The sequence below is a fragment of the Mchenga conophoros genome, linkage group LG5, assembly GCF_057382185.1.
Source record: "Mchenga conophoros isolate Kocher_MC1m ecotype Shallow Benthic linkage group LG5, M_conophoros_male_GT1.1, whole genome shotgun sequence".
NCBI classification, from domain to species: Eukaryota; Metazoa; Chordata; class Actinopteri; order Cichliformes; family Cichlidae; genus Mchenga; species Mchenga conophoros.
This window is the reverse complement of record NC_140530.1, coordinates 5,575,319-5,593,056: the sequence shown is the minus strand read 5'-3', so window position 1 is coordinate 5,593,056 and position 17,738 is coordinate 5,575,319. Positions and strand designations below refer to the sequence as shown.

The 17,738-nt window shown below is 42.0% G+C and overlaps 1 protein-coding gene across 8 annotated transcripts in view; it reads right to left on the bottom strand.

Moving 5' to 3' along the window:
* Window positions 1-17,738, bottom strand: part of iqsec1b (IQ motif and Sec7 domain ArfGEF 1b) — a 246,871-nt gene that overhangs the window by 52,072 nt on the left and 177,061 nt on the right. The window contains exon 1 of one of the 8 annotated variants that reach the window (XM_085272905.1): window positions 13,338-13,410. The exons of the other annotated variants lie outside the window; for them this stretch is intronic. Coding sequence (XP_085129031.1) covers window positions 13,338-13,384 — 47 coding nt within the window. The 5' untranslated portion in view covers window positions 13,385-13,410. Of the gene's footprint in view, window positions 1-13,337; window positions 13,411-17,738 lie in introns of those variants that run through there. 8 annotated transcript variants of the gene reach the window in all.

The window sequence follows — 17,738 nt, the reverse complement described above, 5'->3', positions numbered from 1 at the left end:
ACACTATGGTAACAGTGCTTCAGAACATAGTAGCACAGTGTAGTCCACTGAAGCGTACACTGTAAGTACTTTTGTGTGGTTTTCAATTAATATTTTCACACCGGGCAAACAATCCAGAGCAAAAGAAGCTGCAATTTCATCCTGATGAAGGCTGAGGTAGAAGAACTTTTACCATTTTCTGCCATCCATCTATTGTTAAGGTGAAAGGCAGGGGCCACCCCGGACAGGTCACCAATCTTTCACGAGGCTCCGATACACTCAGAGATCAATATAATAAACACTCTCTGACTCTGAATGTGTATGATAATCAACTATAACCACAGTAAATGTAAAATGTTTGTAGATTCAAAGGTTTTTGTGGAGAAATTCATATATGACTAACCTAAGAAAGGAATTTTATTGGACGCTAACTTACTGCTTGTGCATCATTGGTGTTTTAGAAATCAGCTTCTAAAGATAACAGAGCAAAAGAACCCAGCAGTTCATTTTTGGCCCCCAAGCAGCAATTTAATTTGGCTGTGCAAGTGATGGACTAAATGACTAATAAATATGGATGATCAACAGAATCAACACACCAGGCCTTTTAATTTATTTAAGCATCCATTTTTCTTCTTGCTAATACTTTATCACACTTTGCATAAGAATTTAGTTTGTTTCCGCACATTTTGTATCCACGTAATGTGATGTGTGCACACAATTTGGTGAGCCAAATGACACGAGTACACTGTTCTTCCTGGAAACCCTGGATCTTGGCACACGTGGGTGTGCTACTGTGACACCAGAATGCTTAAATACATTTTTAAAATCCAAAATATGTCTTTGAATAATGTTGCCACAAGCTTGCTTTGATAAAGAGAACCGAAACACAAAGATTTCATGTCATAATTGCCTGAGCTTCACGCCCTGAGCAGTTATCAAGCCTCTGCTTTGAGCTGCATTCACACACACACACACACACACACACACTGAACACTGTCCAGACGTGTCTCATAGCAACAATATGAGAAATGGCTTGCTCCACCTCTTAAACCACAGCCATGCCTTTACTAGAATTAATAAAAAAATAAAGACATTTCACTGTGTTTCCCTCTGGATCCTTTGGTGGTTGAGCTGAGCTAACATGTACCACGGTCCCCTGTTGATTTTGTTTCCCTCTGTTGGCTGTGTTGCTAACTGAGCAGTAGAGGGCGTCATTATTCCAGTCATTCCAAAGAGCACTTTGACATTAAGAGCCAACAGTGTGATTAAAAATAGGTGAAAAAGCAGCATTCATTTGGCACATCAGAGTCTCCCATCGTCCAAAACGAACACCTGACTCTGCTCGCGTCACCCATGTCTTTCTCCTCGGGCTCAGGACATACTGGACGACGTAAACCTCGGGCCTTTGCCAGAAATTATAATTGGGGTGAGAGGACCTGCTTTCACATGAGGCAGAAATAGATTTTTCTTTTACTTTTTGTGTCACTCACTTTAAACAAAGCTTTGTCTCCTGTTAGAGTGAAGTCCCTCTTTCTTCTCCCACCAATTAGAGGCGAGCACGCTGAGCGAGGGGGAGGAGAGAGGACGGGCCATCTCCATCGGCCTGCTTACCACTCAGGGGAGCTCATTAGAGGCGCCCGCAGCCCAGCGGCTTGGTGTTGTGCTGGCACTACTTCTGACACCACATCAGCACTGTCGGCTTCAACGCCACGAAGAGAAACGAGTCGGCGTAAGAAAGCAAGACACCGTCTCCTGACAGCCTGTCACAACATTAAGGTGTCCAGATGTAACACGCTACTAAAGACAGCGCTCACAGCATGTCTGCTTTCTCACAGCGGCCTCCTGGAACCACAAATTGAATTGTGACTTTTACTTTTTGTGGTACAATGAATAAAGCAGCTCAAGCTGATAACGGCTGCACAAATCTAAGCAGACACTTCACACAGACCAGGTTGATGTTATCACTTTGATAGAAATGATAAGTCACTTCCTCAGAAAAGCACCTCTGTACAGGAAACAGAATCTGAGGAGAATCCTCGAAAATGAAACCAGGCCTTGCCCCACAGCCTGCGATATCAGGACGGACGCCGTCTGCAGAAAGGCAGCGAGGGCCTGGGTTGTGCTGCGTCAGGGCTTCTGTCGGAGCATTTAAACATCCGTCCACGCACATGTGAGCAAGCAGCAGGCTCTGCGCAGGATCCGGGATTCCCTCTAACACACAGCGGACCTGCTTCAAGCCACGAGGAGGCGGCTGCTTTGTTTTGGTACCAGGACCGGCTGGCATTGTGTGCACTGAAATACGGTGCGCAGAAAGGCATGCAACGGTGCCTGCTGGATGGGGTCCATTGAGTCACCACGGCAACAGACGGCAGATGTTTGTGTGTTCTGGCAGAGCTGGAATTAATGAGTGTTTACCGTCAGGCAGCTGAGTGCCACCTCATGGCCCGACGCCATGCATCACTTTAAAGATAAATCTGATGTAGTACGAGAGTTCAATAAGAAGCGTACTGTTGCTGGATTTGTGAGAGAAACGTCTTCAATATAACAGTTTGGATGCTAACAAACCATAAATGCAGGTGTACTGCTACTGACTGTAGGGAGGGGTTTTCATCAGATGATCTGATCATTTAAAAGCAGAGCCAGAGTGGGACAATGGCAGAATCATTCTTTGGAAAGAGTCTCCAAGTCTTTCTATAAGATATGAGAAGACTAGAAGCCAATCCCCCCCTACCAATCCCCCCCTTACCAATCCCCACTTCCCCAAATATTTCAGGCCTCTTTTTTTCTCTTCATCCTGAACTGAAAGGAGCATCTCAGTTTCATGCTCTCTCTCTCTCTCTCTCTCTCTCTCATACCCATTTACACGCACAGACACGCAAATCACAATCTGTCTGTGTAGAAGAAAAGAACTCTCACACTATGCAGCTTATCTGGGATTTTTTTGGGTGCGCTGCCTATGCCCCTCTCGCATGACTTATAAATTAATCAGTGTGTTCATGCGGCAATTTTTAATGCTGCTGCATAGAAGCAGTGCTTGAGTGTTCCTTGCATATTAGCGACCACAACAGACGTGCACTGTGTCCATTCCAACTGGTCCGTGTCTGAGCAAGCGTGTTCTGACACACTAGGGTATGCTAAAGACACGCAAGCCACGTGAACCTTAGGGATCAGTGGATTGCCCAGTGGGCTAAGACGACATATTCTTATGGCAGGTTTTCATGAAATGCAGTTTAATCTGATGCTATCTGCTTCTTTTCATTATGAAGAAGGCATTCTTTAGCATTGCTGCCTTGACGTTGGTTATTGAGAGATTTTAGTCCTGAGATCAAGTCTGCTATCGAACATGTGCCGTGCATGTGTGCATTCATTCCATAAATTTAAACATTTAAAAGATTTGCCCATATACAAAAAAACCTCTGTGGGGAGATTAAAGCACTCAAATCTACTCTGACAGAGTAGATTCAGGACAAGATCTTGGTTTGGGGTAAAATATGTCTCATCACAATAGCGATCCTGCATGCAGAAAAAGGTGAGCTGGGAGTGACAGATATGTCTCACTAATAGCATAAACTGGTGCATCATTCACTGCTGCTAAAGGATACCTTGTGCAAAACAGACATGCCAGTGACTTTCACTTAATTGATGCCCCTTGAAGACATCCATGGATTGCATCATAAACAGCATCAACCAAGCAAGTGACTAATTGATGATCGCTGTGGCTGCTGTGACTCTGTGACGAGTCAGAGCAGGCTGTTTGAAAGACGAGTCTGTGGAGGATACACGGACAAATTTATCGTTTTAAAGGAAATATGTTTCTGCTTCTTTATTATTTTGAATGATACACCTTGGAAAGTTCACGGGCAACAGGATTCTGATACATTGGCCTAATCCAGGGATGTCAAACATAAGGCCCAGGAGCCAGAGTCAGCCCCAGTCAATGTGGCTCATTGGATGGCTTTGAAAAATGTGAAGTAGGACATAAATTCTGGACTTTTCACTCTATTTTTTTTACAAGTTTTATAGCTTTTCCTAGTGACAAAGATGTCCCCCATGGCCATTCATACTGCACCAAATTGTGTAATTACAGAGTTCTTAATTTTACACATTTACTTCTAACAATTTAAGCCCAAAGAGGGGTGCTGACAGAGCAGAGCATTTTTTTTATCATGTAGAAAAACTGAGACTCAATGTTGAAACTTCACTTCTTTTTCTCATATCAAGCTATCTCTAACCCTAACCAAATAAGATCAAAGTGGGCTGTACGTGGCCTGCAATGTAAAATGACTTTGACATTGTCTTAAGTTAGAAACAAATCAAGGTATGTAAGTGTTTAAAAAAACCGCTTTGACCCATGTTTCAGGTTTAAACAGGTCAGCAAATGGGCTACTGAATCATGTGCAAATGTATTAAAACTTGGACAGGAATTTCCTTTGAGCTTTAGTGTTCACCTGCCACGATCAGTTTGGCGGCCATTTATATTTAACAAGTATGCAGGATGCACCATAACAGCTGAACACATTTCACACAGCACACACACACAGCTACAGCTGAGCGGCAATCAAACAGCCCGGCAAAAACCCACTACCTTTAGGTCCTGGCTGCTTTGCGCAGCCAGATATTAAATAATGTGTGGCATGCTTCTGCACTGTCACTACAAAGCATCCTTCCAAAGTGCTGTCTCTGGTGAAAAATGATGATTCAGCGACATCTGTGACGAGGTTTTAGTCAAAGAGTGAAAACAAACCTTTGAAAAAAGAACAAATAGAAATAGAATACAACAAAAAGTCCACAAATTGTTTGCATGGACTTCCTTCAAAGACAACTCGTATTGATGCAGCATGAGAGCTCATTTCTGCAAGAGAGCTCTTGTCACCGTGACTTGATAGAGGCGATCGGATGAAAGCTGCTGGCGTGAAGCACAAGCAGAACAATATGATTGTTAGAGACTCTTTGAAGAATTGTTGTTTTCAAAAATGAGAGTGGTTAAGTCACGAAAAGGAAACAATATCACAGAAAGTGGTGGAAAATGCCAACGACAGCCATTATGTCTCTGATGTCCATTTTCATTTGAGCTGTGTGGATAATCTGCTATGAATTTCTAATGGGCCCGGGCTCTCCTGTGTCATCAAATACTTTATCTGTACAATCCATCAAAGGGACACCTCTGCGGGCCGAAATGGAGACTAGGAAGAAACCATAAAAGGCTGCACATAAACACGCAACCGCACACTTATGAAAACATTACTGACCTCCGGTGTAATTATATCTCCACCTGCATCCCTCGGCTCTTCAATCAAAAATGACAAACTGCCGGCAAGCAGGCCCATTTTCCTAGTCTCTAATAAAAGTCTCCAGACCACACCCACTCCCACAGAGTGACATTAAAAGCTAATCAGATATTAAAAGGCTTTTCATTAGGGTCCAGAAGAAGACAGACTGGTGTGTTGGGACCACTAACTGAGCAGCAGGGCTTCCCAGTAATTACCACTGGTCCACCACCTGCACCCTCCCTCCCCAGTCACACTACCATCTCATCCTGCTGCTCATAAAACATGCTTCCACACAGCTGTGCACATCTACTAGCCATAGACCCTATCTGAGACAATGGACCCCTGGAAACGTCACACTGAGGACGCGAGGGCCGTTTGCAGTCAGTTTGAATCTCTGCGTGGTGGTTTCACAGCTGTTTTCATGTTTTGTTAATTTGTGATTTTTTTTTGTGCGTTTCTGTGGAAATGTTGTACTTGTTTATAGCCCTTACTCTGTGCTTTTATTATTTTGTGCAGCATTGCTGGAAAACTCATTGTGCAATAAACTTGGTCATATACTCTGGAGAGTGTATGACTACATTCAAACAGTGCACACACAAATACAGGATTTATTTTATTATCTGAAATCTCGTTAAAAACATTAGTGAACCATCACCACTCCCAAGGAAACTTTGTCTTTTGTGACTTCCTTCTTGGACCCTATTATGTCAGTTTCTATAGTCACAGAAGTCACACATTTGAATCCTGTAACACCATGAAAGTTGGGCACTGGTGGTGTTTGCGATAGCAGATTGAAAGTTTGATTTAAAATTATTCTGATTCATTAACATGCATGCTGGTTAATAGTAAGCAGCCAATGCACGGGTTTCACTAATCTAATTTTACTTGTAGACTTGTTTTGTAGATAGTGTTGTCACGACTGCCGCGGCAGCCATGTGAAGTCGAAGGGAAAAGGACCCAATCGCAGGCACTGACGATGCAATGAGTGAGCTTTATTGACATGAGGTAATAATACAGACAGAGCCAAGATGGGACAGACGGAAGCTAAGAACAAACCTAAACTGGGACAATCTAACCAACAAATCTAAAACCATAACTCACAGGAAAACATAAAGAGTGGAACACAGGATGACACGTGGAGGTAACGCAGATGGACCAGTAACAAGCAGAAGAAAACACGGGGCTTATATACACACAGGAGCAATCAGGGAATGGGAGACAGGAGGGAAACACAACTGGGAGAAATCAGAGCTGACGAGACAAAAGGAAGCAAAACCAGGCACACTACACACAGGACAGGGACTATCAAAGTAAAACAGGAGGTACAACAGGCACGCACAGACACGAGACATAAGACATGGCAACAGGAAGGAAACACAGAGACACAGAACAAAAGGAGCTCAAAATACAAAACAGAAACCAAACCTAAGAACAAGAAAATCTTAACATGAATTAACTTTAAACATAAGATAATAATCCAAACCAAAACCACAGGTCCACAGGCTCAGGACAAGTGTAGGAACATTTCAGGCATTTCTAAGTGATAATGATTTCAGCTGTAATCACCTTTCAACATTTTCTTTTTTCTTTTTCTGGCTTGATTTTAAATGAGCCAAAAACGCGAGAGCATAATTTGCAGTCATTTGGGGTTGCAGCACTGCAGAAAATGTGCTTATCTTTGTTGCAAGAGGTTTGGCACAAAAGGCCCGAACAGTTTTCTGCATCACACTCCACTGAAGAGAAATGTCATGCAAAATAAATTAATTAATTAAAAAAAAATGAAGGATGTCCTTGAGCAAATTCTGACATTGTGGACAGTTTGTCCTTGGGGGACAGTTACCAACACGGGCTGCTCGAGTTTACTCTTGTGACGACGTTCAGAACATACGCAATATATATTTACTTCTCCATAGCAGTGCATTCACTGACTGTCATATGGACAGAACTGTAAAGCGTCTGTCGCCAAGTCCAGCTTCACTTCTTTACTGTTGGGCCTGCTGTACAAAGCAAGCATGGCCCGCTACACTGATGATTAGTGATGTCTGGATGAGCAGCAGGCGATAAGGCAAAGACTCTCCCACCCCCTTCCACTCCCCCACCCCCAGAATCCCCCCACCCCCCGCCCCTCAATCTCCTCCGCATTAATTATGACATTGGTAATAAAGGAAAGTGTTTAACGGGCAGGAATTGCAAATGAGTGGGAATTGATTGGGCCTTCTCTCATACTAATTGATTGCAGACTTCAACCAGAAATAATAAAAGCGGATGAAGAGGAGGAGATGAGGGAAAGAGAATGAAAGCTGGGTGGGGTGAGTTAGGGGATGGGGGGTTTATTTAAAGGGCGGGTGGCCAGCAGGAGGTGGAAGTGGGAGGAGAAAGGGTAAACACAATTGATGCAGCAGCTTACAAATAAGGAAAGTGTGTCTCTAATTACTGTTATTATTCTATTGTAAAAGTGCATTTCTCAGATTTGCACAATTAATCAGTGCGATGCAAAACACATGGGGTGACAACATGCAGTCCAAACATATAATAAAACACTCAGTTCCTGCAGCCTTTGCAAATGCACCACACCATTAACAACATGCATTTCCTCAAGCAGTAATAGCACTAATGTCCATCCTCTGTTGACACACTGCCGCTCCTGGCATATGCTACACAACAGTGAAAACAAAAACCCCGAGCTGCCAGTGAACGATACTCTCCCATAATACAAGCCGAAGGGTGTGGGCACGAAGCAGGAGGTGTTCCAGGAATCATTAACCCCCTATTGATTAGCTACGTAACATTATAAACTATGCTGCAGTCATATTAACTAAGCTGTTCATGAAGTGAATAGCCGAGAGCTTAACCTCTCTCTTTTATTCATTCATAGCTTTGCTCCTTTGTTTTCATGAGATGAAAACTGAAACAAAAAGCTAAATCGCACATTCCAGGTGAAGATGAATTCAGACTTTTTAAACGAGAGAGTAATATTCGAAATTCTGTTTAATAAGCTGCTTAAGTTTCCTTCTCAAAACCTTCTACTTGACTACCCAGAGGTTTGGGGCGATAACTCGACTCAAACAATTGCAAATGCATAATATGTGACTAGCCTGATGTTAGCAGGGTGTTCACACTGGTAAATGCTGGTGAGTGCCACTTCCAGCTGGAACCTAGCAATCCTTTCTGAGTTTACAAAGATGGAGGCGGAGCCCTTCCTGAGGATAATGGCCTGGCTCACACCATACTGGGAAAAGCACTTTGGAAGGGAAAGGTCCTGGTGAATATGGTTAGCATTCAATAGTTTAGATTTTAATTGGTTATGGGATACTATGAGAGCACTGCCGAGCTTCTAATCCATCAGAGGGCCGTGACCAAGTGGCACATTGCTGTTACCAGAGTCGGAGTGAATTTAGGCTTCACGGGGCAGCTAGGGCCGGGTCGGGAGTACCTCTCCTGGACCACTGACAGCTCAGGGTCATAGTCTAGCTGACGGAGGTAGAGCGATCCAAGCTTTGGCCATTAATGTTTGATGAGCTTGGCCTCACTGGCATGTATAAAAGATGGAGGAGGACCCCAGGTGGCTGTGGCGTCCCCCTCCCCCCAAGAGCAACTATCCGATCATTATTGACCGGGCCATCGGCCACCGCTAGTAGCACCTGATAGTGATTAAAAAAGGGACTCAGAGCACAGCAGTTTCCTGAGCTACAGTGACACGCCATTATTTTTGAGAGATTTATTCTTGATTATGGCAATTTAAATCCATCATACTTTCATCCAAGCATGTACTGAGATCATTAGAAAGAGATCTTGTCTAACTGAAATATTATGGTTTATCTCCTCACCTGCTGTGTATATGCAGACATGGTGAAAAGAAGGTTTCAAATGAAACATTAACATTATTCCCTCTTTTCTCCCGTTTTTCCTACAGAACTGTAAGCTAAACATTCAGATGCTCTCTGTTTCAGTAGGGGCAGGAACATGTGACATCTACCAACAGAATGTGTCCATGTTTAACCTCCATAGTCATTTAACTGGCACTCACTCATGTAAATGAAGTAGACTCATTTTATAACGCGTTTTCATGTACATTACAGTAACTGTACAATCTGAATACACATACAATGTTCCTGAGAAAAACGTTTTCACTTGATCTTTATTATTAATCATTTAAACATATTTAAGTAAACGATGAAATGAATGCTACACGTGTATATATCATCATAAATAAAATATTGTGTAAAGTATATCAAAAAGGGTTCAAATTTTTTATTTCACTGCAAACCTCTGGAAATACTTTTCAAAAGAATAAAGGAAAGTTTGAGCTCTTGAAGTACTTATTGTATTATAATATGGTTTTTTGCTCAGATTTCTCACCAGTGAAACTGATTTCTAAACTTTATTAAACAGGAAAATGATGATATTTGGGGTTAGCCTATACCTCACCAGCTGGAGCGTTTAACCACTTCTTGTTTTATATAGACTAGGCATAGGAGTAAAGGTGAGGGGGAACTAGAGCTAATGTTGAGTTAGCACTGCCTTAGGCTGGTTCATTTAAAATAAATGAACTACACAAACTATGAAATATTTAAAAGGTAAATTAGTACTGGCTTGCCATTTTTTGCCTCTGATAATGTCTTGGGCTGAGCCCTGTAGCTCACTTTATCAATCAGGATCCAGGTGAACACATTTGGATTAAATATGATAAAAATTTTAAACACACGAGAGAGAAAAAACATTAAAGAAACACAGAGTCCAAACAGGAGTCCAAGAAAGAAGACCTGGATCAAATTACAGGCGGCAATAAGACACTGTGGTGTTAAATTATTTATAACACAATATTGGCATGCAGTCCAACAACAAGCAGCTTATTAAGGGACAAATGTGCACTTGTGCATTATCCTGACGTTCGACTTCTTCAAAAGTAACGACAGAAACAGCTAAACACAACACTGTGTCTAGTTGCAGAGATTTAGATTATAGCTATAGAGTTTCTGTATCGTAAGTGTGGCATCGGTCGTCAGTGACACCACAGTGAGTCAAACAAGCCTAATCAGGATGAAAAGAATTCCTTCCACATTAACGACAAAAAGTGTGAAATTGCTGAGGAATGGCAGAAGTACAGTGACACAGTAATGCAGACACACGTCAGTTATACCGACTGACATCCCAGCACACACAAAGCACAAGAACATAAAATGCAGTTTTATCATCATGTGACATTATTCTAGGCTGCAGACCAGCAAACATCTATTAACATCTGCATTTCCTTAAACAATCCGTTCAGCAGACACCAGTGAATTAGACCCACACTCACCATACGCCTCCTCCTAGGTGCTCTGTCTGTCTCTCGGTTGTGTTAAAAGCTCGTCTGCCTCCCGCCTGCCTGCCTCAGGTGTTCGACGGCAGAAAGCTCCTGAGATACTGCAGCTGCTCTTCACCAGTGACAGGGCAGAGGGAGTTTCTGTCAGACAGTGAATGGCCAACAGCTCACTGACTCCGCTCCGTACTCTTTACACAAGGCCCTCTACACCACCACTCCCCGCTTAAGGCAGAAATGACTTTACCATTAAAGTGCAGCCTTTATGGAGGACCAGGTGGGTATCGATTCACAACACAGGCGCACATCTGCTTGTAGACAACTCTCAACTGCCGTGTTTACACGCATGCCAGGAAGCTGCAGAGCTACAGTAATTGTCCAGACAGCTGAGGGTTTGTTGTCCAGTTCAGGAGGGAAACCGTATTTCCTCTCGTCGGGGAGACTAGGAGCACAGGAAGCAGACACACAGACACGTATTCCACTGTAGGTCACCTCAAACAGGCTGCAGCTCCAGTCTGAGTCCCCAAGTTAAATAAATAATGTCTGCACTCCTAGCAGATCAGGTTTGCTAGCTTCTACTATTTCACTGGCAAACCTTTTTAAATGGGCTGCATGAACACAGTCTTTGAACTAAACACGGTCTGCTAAGAGTTCAAACAAAGATTGGGACAGCCTCTGCTGTGCAGCCAGGCTCTTTACAGGGAATTTATTACAAAAGCAGGTTAAAATTCCCTACAGAGAGTGAATACCTGGGGGGACCACTCTCACACTCACAGATGGGGTTGGTATGCAGACAGACATTCAGGAGAAGAATCAGAGAAACAGGGTGAGGACCTGCATGTGAGCACGTGAGTTATTGAGCTATGACTTCTGTCCTCAGGAATGTTCTGCAGACATGCTGCTCTACCATCAGCTCAGAGAGAGGAGGGCTACAAAAGGTCACTCTGCCAGAGACAGCAATAACACTGCAAAAGGTTTTAATTATGCAAAACAACCCAAGAACACCAAAAAATCCTGTGTCAACTACTTGTAATTTTCACATATTTATTGAACTGAAAGTCCACCTCATCATTCCCTGTACAGAGATTTTGTGGATGTGGGTAAAAGAAGACGAAGCACCACGACAATGCTGGAAAGCAGAAAACGTTGATCTTCTTAAATGTTGTGCTAGAATTTTCTTCTGCTGCCACTGTTACTATCAAAAAAGTGGCAAAAAAAAAAGACTCTAGCGTAAATATAGACCAGGCTAATTAAAGTCAGCTATTTAAAAACACCACACATTTGCCTCCAGATCATGTGTGCATGTGTGAGTAAATGTGTAGTCAATTTTAGCAGAGCAGACAGAAGGGACTCCAAGCCAAGAGGAAAAAGCATGTAACTGTGGCATTCATGAGAAATCGGCACGGACGGAAAATGTCTGATGGCCAAGTTACACAAGGCTGTTTGCGTGCGCAGAACCAGACAGAGATCAGAAATTCAATATAACGCCTGGACTTGCTGAGAATCCCAGGAGGAACATTTGTGTTGTGGCCGGCAGACCCAAGGAGACTGGAATTACAGGCCGTAGCAGTTTATGAATGGTGATTGTCTACTGCTGAGTCAGGCTGCTCTAGCCACAGTGGCCACTAATTTTAGCCTTGCTGTGGTGAAACCACTGCGAGGAACCATTAATGCTTCAGCCCATCCCCTGCAGCATCTTCAGTATGTTTAATACGACAACACAGATGGAGGGCACTGCATGGAACGAAGCATAGTAAGTCTTCTTCCAGTCATCTCCAAAGAAACAACAGTTTTTCTAAGCTACTGCTGAAACACTTTGCCCATTAAGTCATCAAATTATACGACTAATTTAATAATCAATACTTTCAGTAAGTGGTTCCTGATAGGGGTCATTATGGGTCCAGTTGGTTCAGAGGAATCGAGACCTGACCTGATTGTACCTGTGTCGTACTGGGACCATATTCTACATTAACTGCTCTAGTCTAATAAAGTTGGGTAGGGTTTCATTTTCCTGACACAGATCTAATTATCTTTGTATTAGAGTTGGGTCTTGCAGAGCTTGGATCACCCCTTTGGACACATCTCAGATTAAGAAGTCCAAAACTCGGCGTAACTGAAAGACCTCTAGTTTTAAATCCCAGACAGCACTGGAGGGTCACAGCGTGGATAATATAATTCTGTTTATTTGGGAAGATGAACATGATTAAAAAAATCATAGCTGTTAAGAAACTGGTAGATACTCAATCACAAAAGGTCACAGGGACCACTCACATGCTCAGCAGCCATTTTTCAAAGAAAAGTATTTACTGGATCAACACTAAGCTAATTAAACGAGTACTTTCAATCTGAAGTACCATACATTTGGATGTTTGGGCTCTTGTATAAAAATGACTTGTTTCAAGATGGATGTTTTCACTATTCTGTAACATTTGATGGACTAAATGTTGAAAACAAAGGATTTAAATGATTTAAAACAGAGAAAAAACAACAAGAAATCAACTAAACAACTTTTGATCTTAAATCATCTGATGATTTATTGCATACCACAGCTTTGTTTGTTTGTTTTAAAACTTGTGGTAAACCATACAGTCTCACAGTGCAGCCTAACTCATCTTGCAATAATCTATTTAAAAAAAGAAAAGGCTAACTTACCACCCCTGATCTACAGGTGTCCAATTTTATTAAAACGCGTTACCCCGGGGAAGGAACCAGCATGAGCCCGAATGCTTTCCCAGCCACACACCAACACCACACTTTTGAGCTCTGGAGTAAGAGGATCCCCCTACCTTATCGTGCGCACTGAAATGCAGTATTTCCACATTAGATTCCACATGCCCCTGACATCGTCAGGACAGATTTGGCTTGTTTAAGTTCTTGAGTGAGAGACCCAAATGTTTTTAGGCAACTCAGAGCTGGGAAAAGCCTGCCTCAGGAGAAGCAGCATCCACCCATGCCACTCCTTCTCTCTCTCCTCACTTGACCACAAAACATGTACTAGTCTTTGCTCGCTCCTGAGAAAAAATGACTAATTCTCCATCCTGTAGGCTGGGTTTTTTCAGTCACTGCTCCTTTCTGAGTTCCTCTTTTTTCATTTCTTTATTCTACATTTGCAAAAGTAGACACAAGCTGTTCTTGTCTGAGGAGAGCAGAGCAGAGACTTATCCAGCATTACCAAGTAAGGCCAGCTTCTAAGTGGACCAGACAGGGAGGAAAATCCCTTCTTGCTTTAGTGTGTAACACTAGTGAGTGTTCACATTCCACTAGCTGGCTGCAGCCCCTTTCCTCAGTAGCTTATCTTTTACTGCTGCCACGCCATTCCTCCTCTAAATCATCCCACTGGCTGAGTACGGGATGTGCAAAGGTTCAGGTATTGTTTTCTCCTGTGGTGTCAAGTCTCACTGTTTTTCACAAACTCTCAATAGATGGTATCTGACCTAAGGATCGTGAAACATGCTGCAGCTGAATAAGATTATTTTGGTCATGCTACAGTGGGTGTGATGCGTCAGCTATCTTTAAACAGCAGTAAGAGGAAAATAAAACATCCAAGTCAACATGCTGAGTCAGTGAATGTAAAGAAAAAGTAAAAAACTCTTTGATGTCTGGTGTTTATCATCTGTCTCATGAGAGACAACGCACCCAGTGTGTAACGCGTGAGGGTTTACGGTTCAGTTAAGCAACTGAGTTAACTGGACCAAGTATTTACTCTCCTATTTTTATATTTTTAATAGCTGATTTTCTGTAAAGACTGTTGCTTTGGGTGCAGTCTGGGATTAGGTTGCAGCTTTTTAAGCATCACTTCTTAAACTGCCATGTCTGGCAGTAATCTTGTTCATGCTTCAAGAGCATTTAAAAAGCAAGATAAGGACAGGCTAGATGGAGCGAATGAAAAATGTCATGTAATGGTGCTATTAAATAAGAAGTAGAAAAACACTGCCTTTATGGAGTTTATGCCACTAATTCATATTTGCCAGTGTTAATGCATTCACACACTCTTCTACTGTAATGATACTAATGCATAAATATCACCAGGTCTGAGGTCTAAGATCTTTCTTCTGTAGAAAAGTCAGCAGCTTTTCCACACATGACACTGACACCTTCAATTGCAATCAGAGTAAGACTTGCGTGTCTGGAAGGGGCTTTAGCTGCGAACAGCTGTGCAGTCTGAAAATCCTTCTACAAAGAATGACAGAAAGGAGGAGAGGTGCTCCGTGTTCCAGCAAAGGAAACTTGAACTTTGAATGCAGGGTAACTCGTGATGCAGACAAAGACTTGAAAGAAGCTCAACTGAACTCATGGGGAGAGTTACAAAAAACTAGCCTCCATCAGTACGTGTTTAAATGTTGACACCGGTTATTAGCGCTTTCTCCCAAAGCTCATCTTTCTACGACTGATTACTTGGAATTTATTTTTTTATTTTGGCACTGAGTGAGGACTGTAGATGTTGCCCTCAGTGCATACTGCAGTCTCCATTTGAATGGATCTTTTTCACACAGTAAGCTGGCATTCATGCATGTTGTTTTTATCCTGGACTTGAAAACATAAAACCACCCTTGGACATTAATCATCATTACTACCTGTTTGTTTATCAGAATATAATGAATTAAAAATCATTTTATTTTAAATATCAGTATTTAAAAACACATCTATAATCTATCCTTTGTTACAGGTACAAACTTTTGAAATGTTTTGGAAAGTTAAATAAGATACCTTGGTTTCTTATGTTTGTATATACAATGTATTTGAGTTCGATTCATATATTATAAGGTAAAGAACTGATTAGAATTTACTTTTTGTAGGTAGCATCTACACTAGAGTATTATAGTGTAGTGACCTAAATAACCATAACAGCTAGGCATATCAACGGCTCCAAACAAGCTTCAGCTGCATGTAAACGATATGCTGACACATAGTAAAGGAAATCCTTACAGTGACCATCTGAGACCTTTGCCTTTGTTATTTTAGATGTTTAAGAATAACCAAGTATTTCCATTGCCTGCTGGTCTCTGTGTCTTCCTATATGAGCAGCTGCCAAACATTTCTCTGTCTATCTTTGACCTCCACTCTCATGGCTGGGTCAGCTACTAAGAGTTAGAATGAATGCTGATACTAATGCTTCAGTATAAAAACGTCAGTGTGAATTATCTGCTTGATAAAGACTCACAATATTTTCACAATATTTCAATTCAATGAAGAAACAAGAGCAGAAACAGATGAAAAATGGCAGATATAATTAATATGTAATGCAAGCTAATCAACAAAAGGGAGAATCAGTGGCCACAGGCACCAGAGCTGTGAACCACAGTGACGGCAGCTCCAGGCTCGCACTGCCACACTCTGTACACATTCACACAGCAGATTGATTTGACAGGGGCTTCGTACTTTGATGTTTCCATTTCATGCCATGGAGAAAATCACAGAAAGAGTGACTGATATCAAACTGACCGCTACGAGCCATATCTGCTACTGGGTGGTGCAGTCTGGGCGAACAAGCTGCTAGTGTATCAGCTACAAAATGTTCACTCGCAGGCCAGACAACACCAGAATGTCCACACTGTAATTTCTTTAACAAAGTTGCATGGTCAGTCAGTACAGACTGGCTGAGGAACACTTACAGACCCCCTTTGAATAAGCAGAGGATCATTGGATGTAATATTATGTAACCTGTAATTACACGGCAGTAATTTGGTGCACATGGCTCGACTAACTCATTAATCTTGAATGATATTTACATGTTGGGGTGGAATATACAGTATACTGCCATCCAATGAAAGGTCTTGCTTTTTTCAGCAAGATCATGTCAAACCACATTCTGCATTTATTCCACCAACATGGTTCACTAAAACATCTGGGTGCTAAACTGGCCTGTCTGAAACGAAACATGACAAATGAGGCGTTGAACTGCCGAGCAGCCGAAATCTTGTATCAAACAAACGTGTTTTGCTTTTAAAATGACAGCAATTGGTCACTTTTTGCTGATTGTGATTAAAAAAGGTGGTCCAACACATTAGGAAACACATTTCTGAAAAGTGTGGCTGGCATCAAATTAAAATGAGCATATATTTTAACACACTAACATTAATGCAACTTTAAGTTATATTAACTCTCTTTCTAATGTAACCTATATTATATAGTGAGTGTTAAACAGTTTGCTTATTTTTTTGTACATCTAAATAAAAAACAAATAAAAAAACACTTCAATCACTTGGGTGAGTAGGTAAGAATCTGAAAAGCATCTGGAGATTTATCAGGATTCATCGGTGTCTGCGAGGACTTTGGGCAAACTCCACAGGGATCTGTCTTAGAAGGACCACAGACCTGCCTGATGCCTTTAGGATGGCTTTTGATGTCATGCATTTAGTGAAACCCTCTCAATCCAGGCCACAGTGAATGTGCAATATTAAAAAGCCACTGCTCTGCCTGCTAACTTCAGATAGAAACACTGTAATCTGATGAATCCTTTAGGAAAAAGCCAAAGTCTCAATCTTTGTACGGGCGAATTGAGATCCATAAATGAGCCACTTATACGAACAATTATTCTGTTAGGACTTGGCAGCTGTACATGTTGGGGCTCAGGTCACATCGACATGAGGAAAAATGGATGAGGAAGTCAAGTCAGTGTGAATGATGAAAGAGGTGGGGGGAGGCTTGTGTGTGTGTGTGTGTGTGTGTGTGTGTGTGTGTGTGTGTGTGTGTGTGTGTGTTGGGGGGGGGGGGCTTCAGCGCTGATGAACTGCCATGTTTGGACAATATTTAAATGTATTTCTCAGTACGGCACAATCACAGGTTTCTGGTCCCATCAACACAACACCCGTTATTGTGGTCCGTCCATAGCTATTAAAACACAGATAAATCCATTAGCAGACACTGGGCAAGAGTTGAAATATTATCAGTAAGGTCACCGATCTACTGGAATCACAGGCAAAACACAGAGGCTGAAACACAGAAACCTGAAATCAGAAGTTTAATTTAAAGGCTCCTTAAGGCTCTATTTCACTTTCTGATGTGCATTTTTCAGATTAAAGAGATGCATTGAATTTTCTACACATAAGTGAAAACTCTGAGGAACCGCAAACAGACAGATACAGCATATTGCTGATTGTTCCATTTTAACAGACTGAACAGTGTTCTTTGTATACAACCTCTTATTGACCCAAGCAAAGAACTGCAACTCATTACTGTCTGGCTCC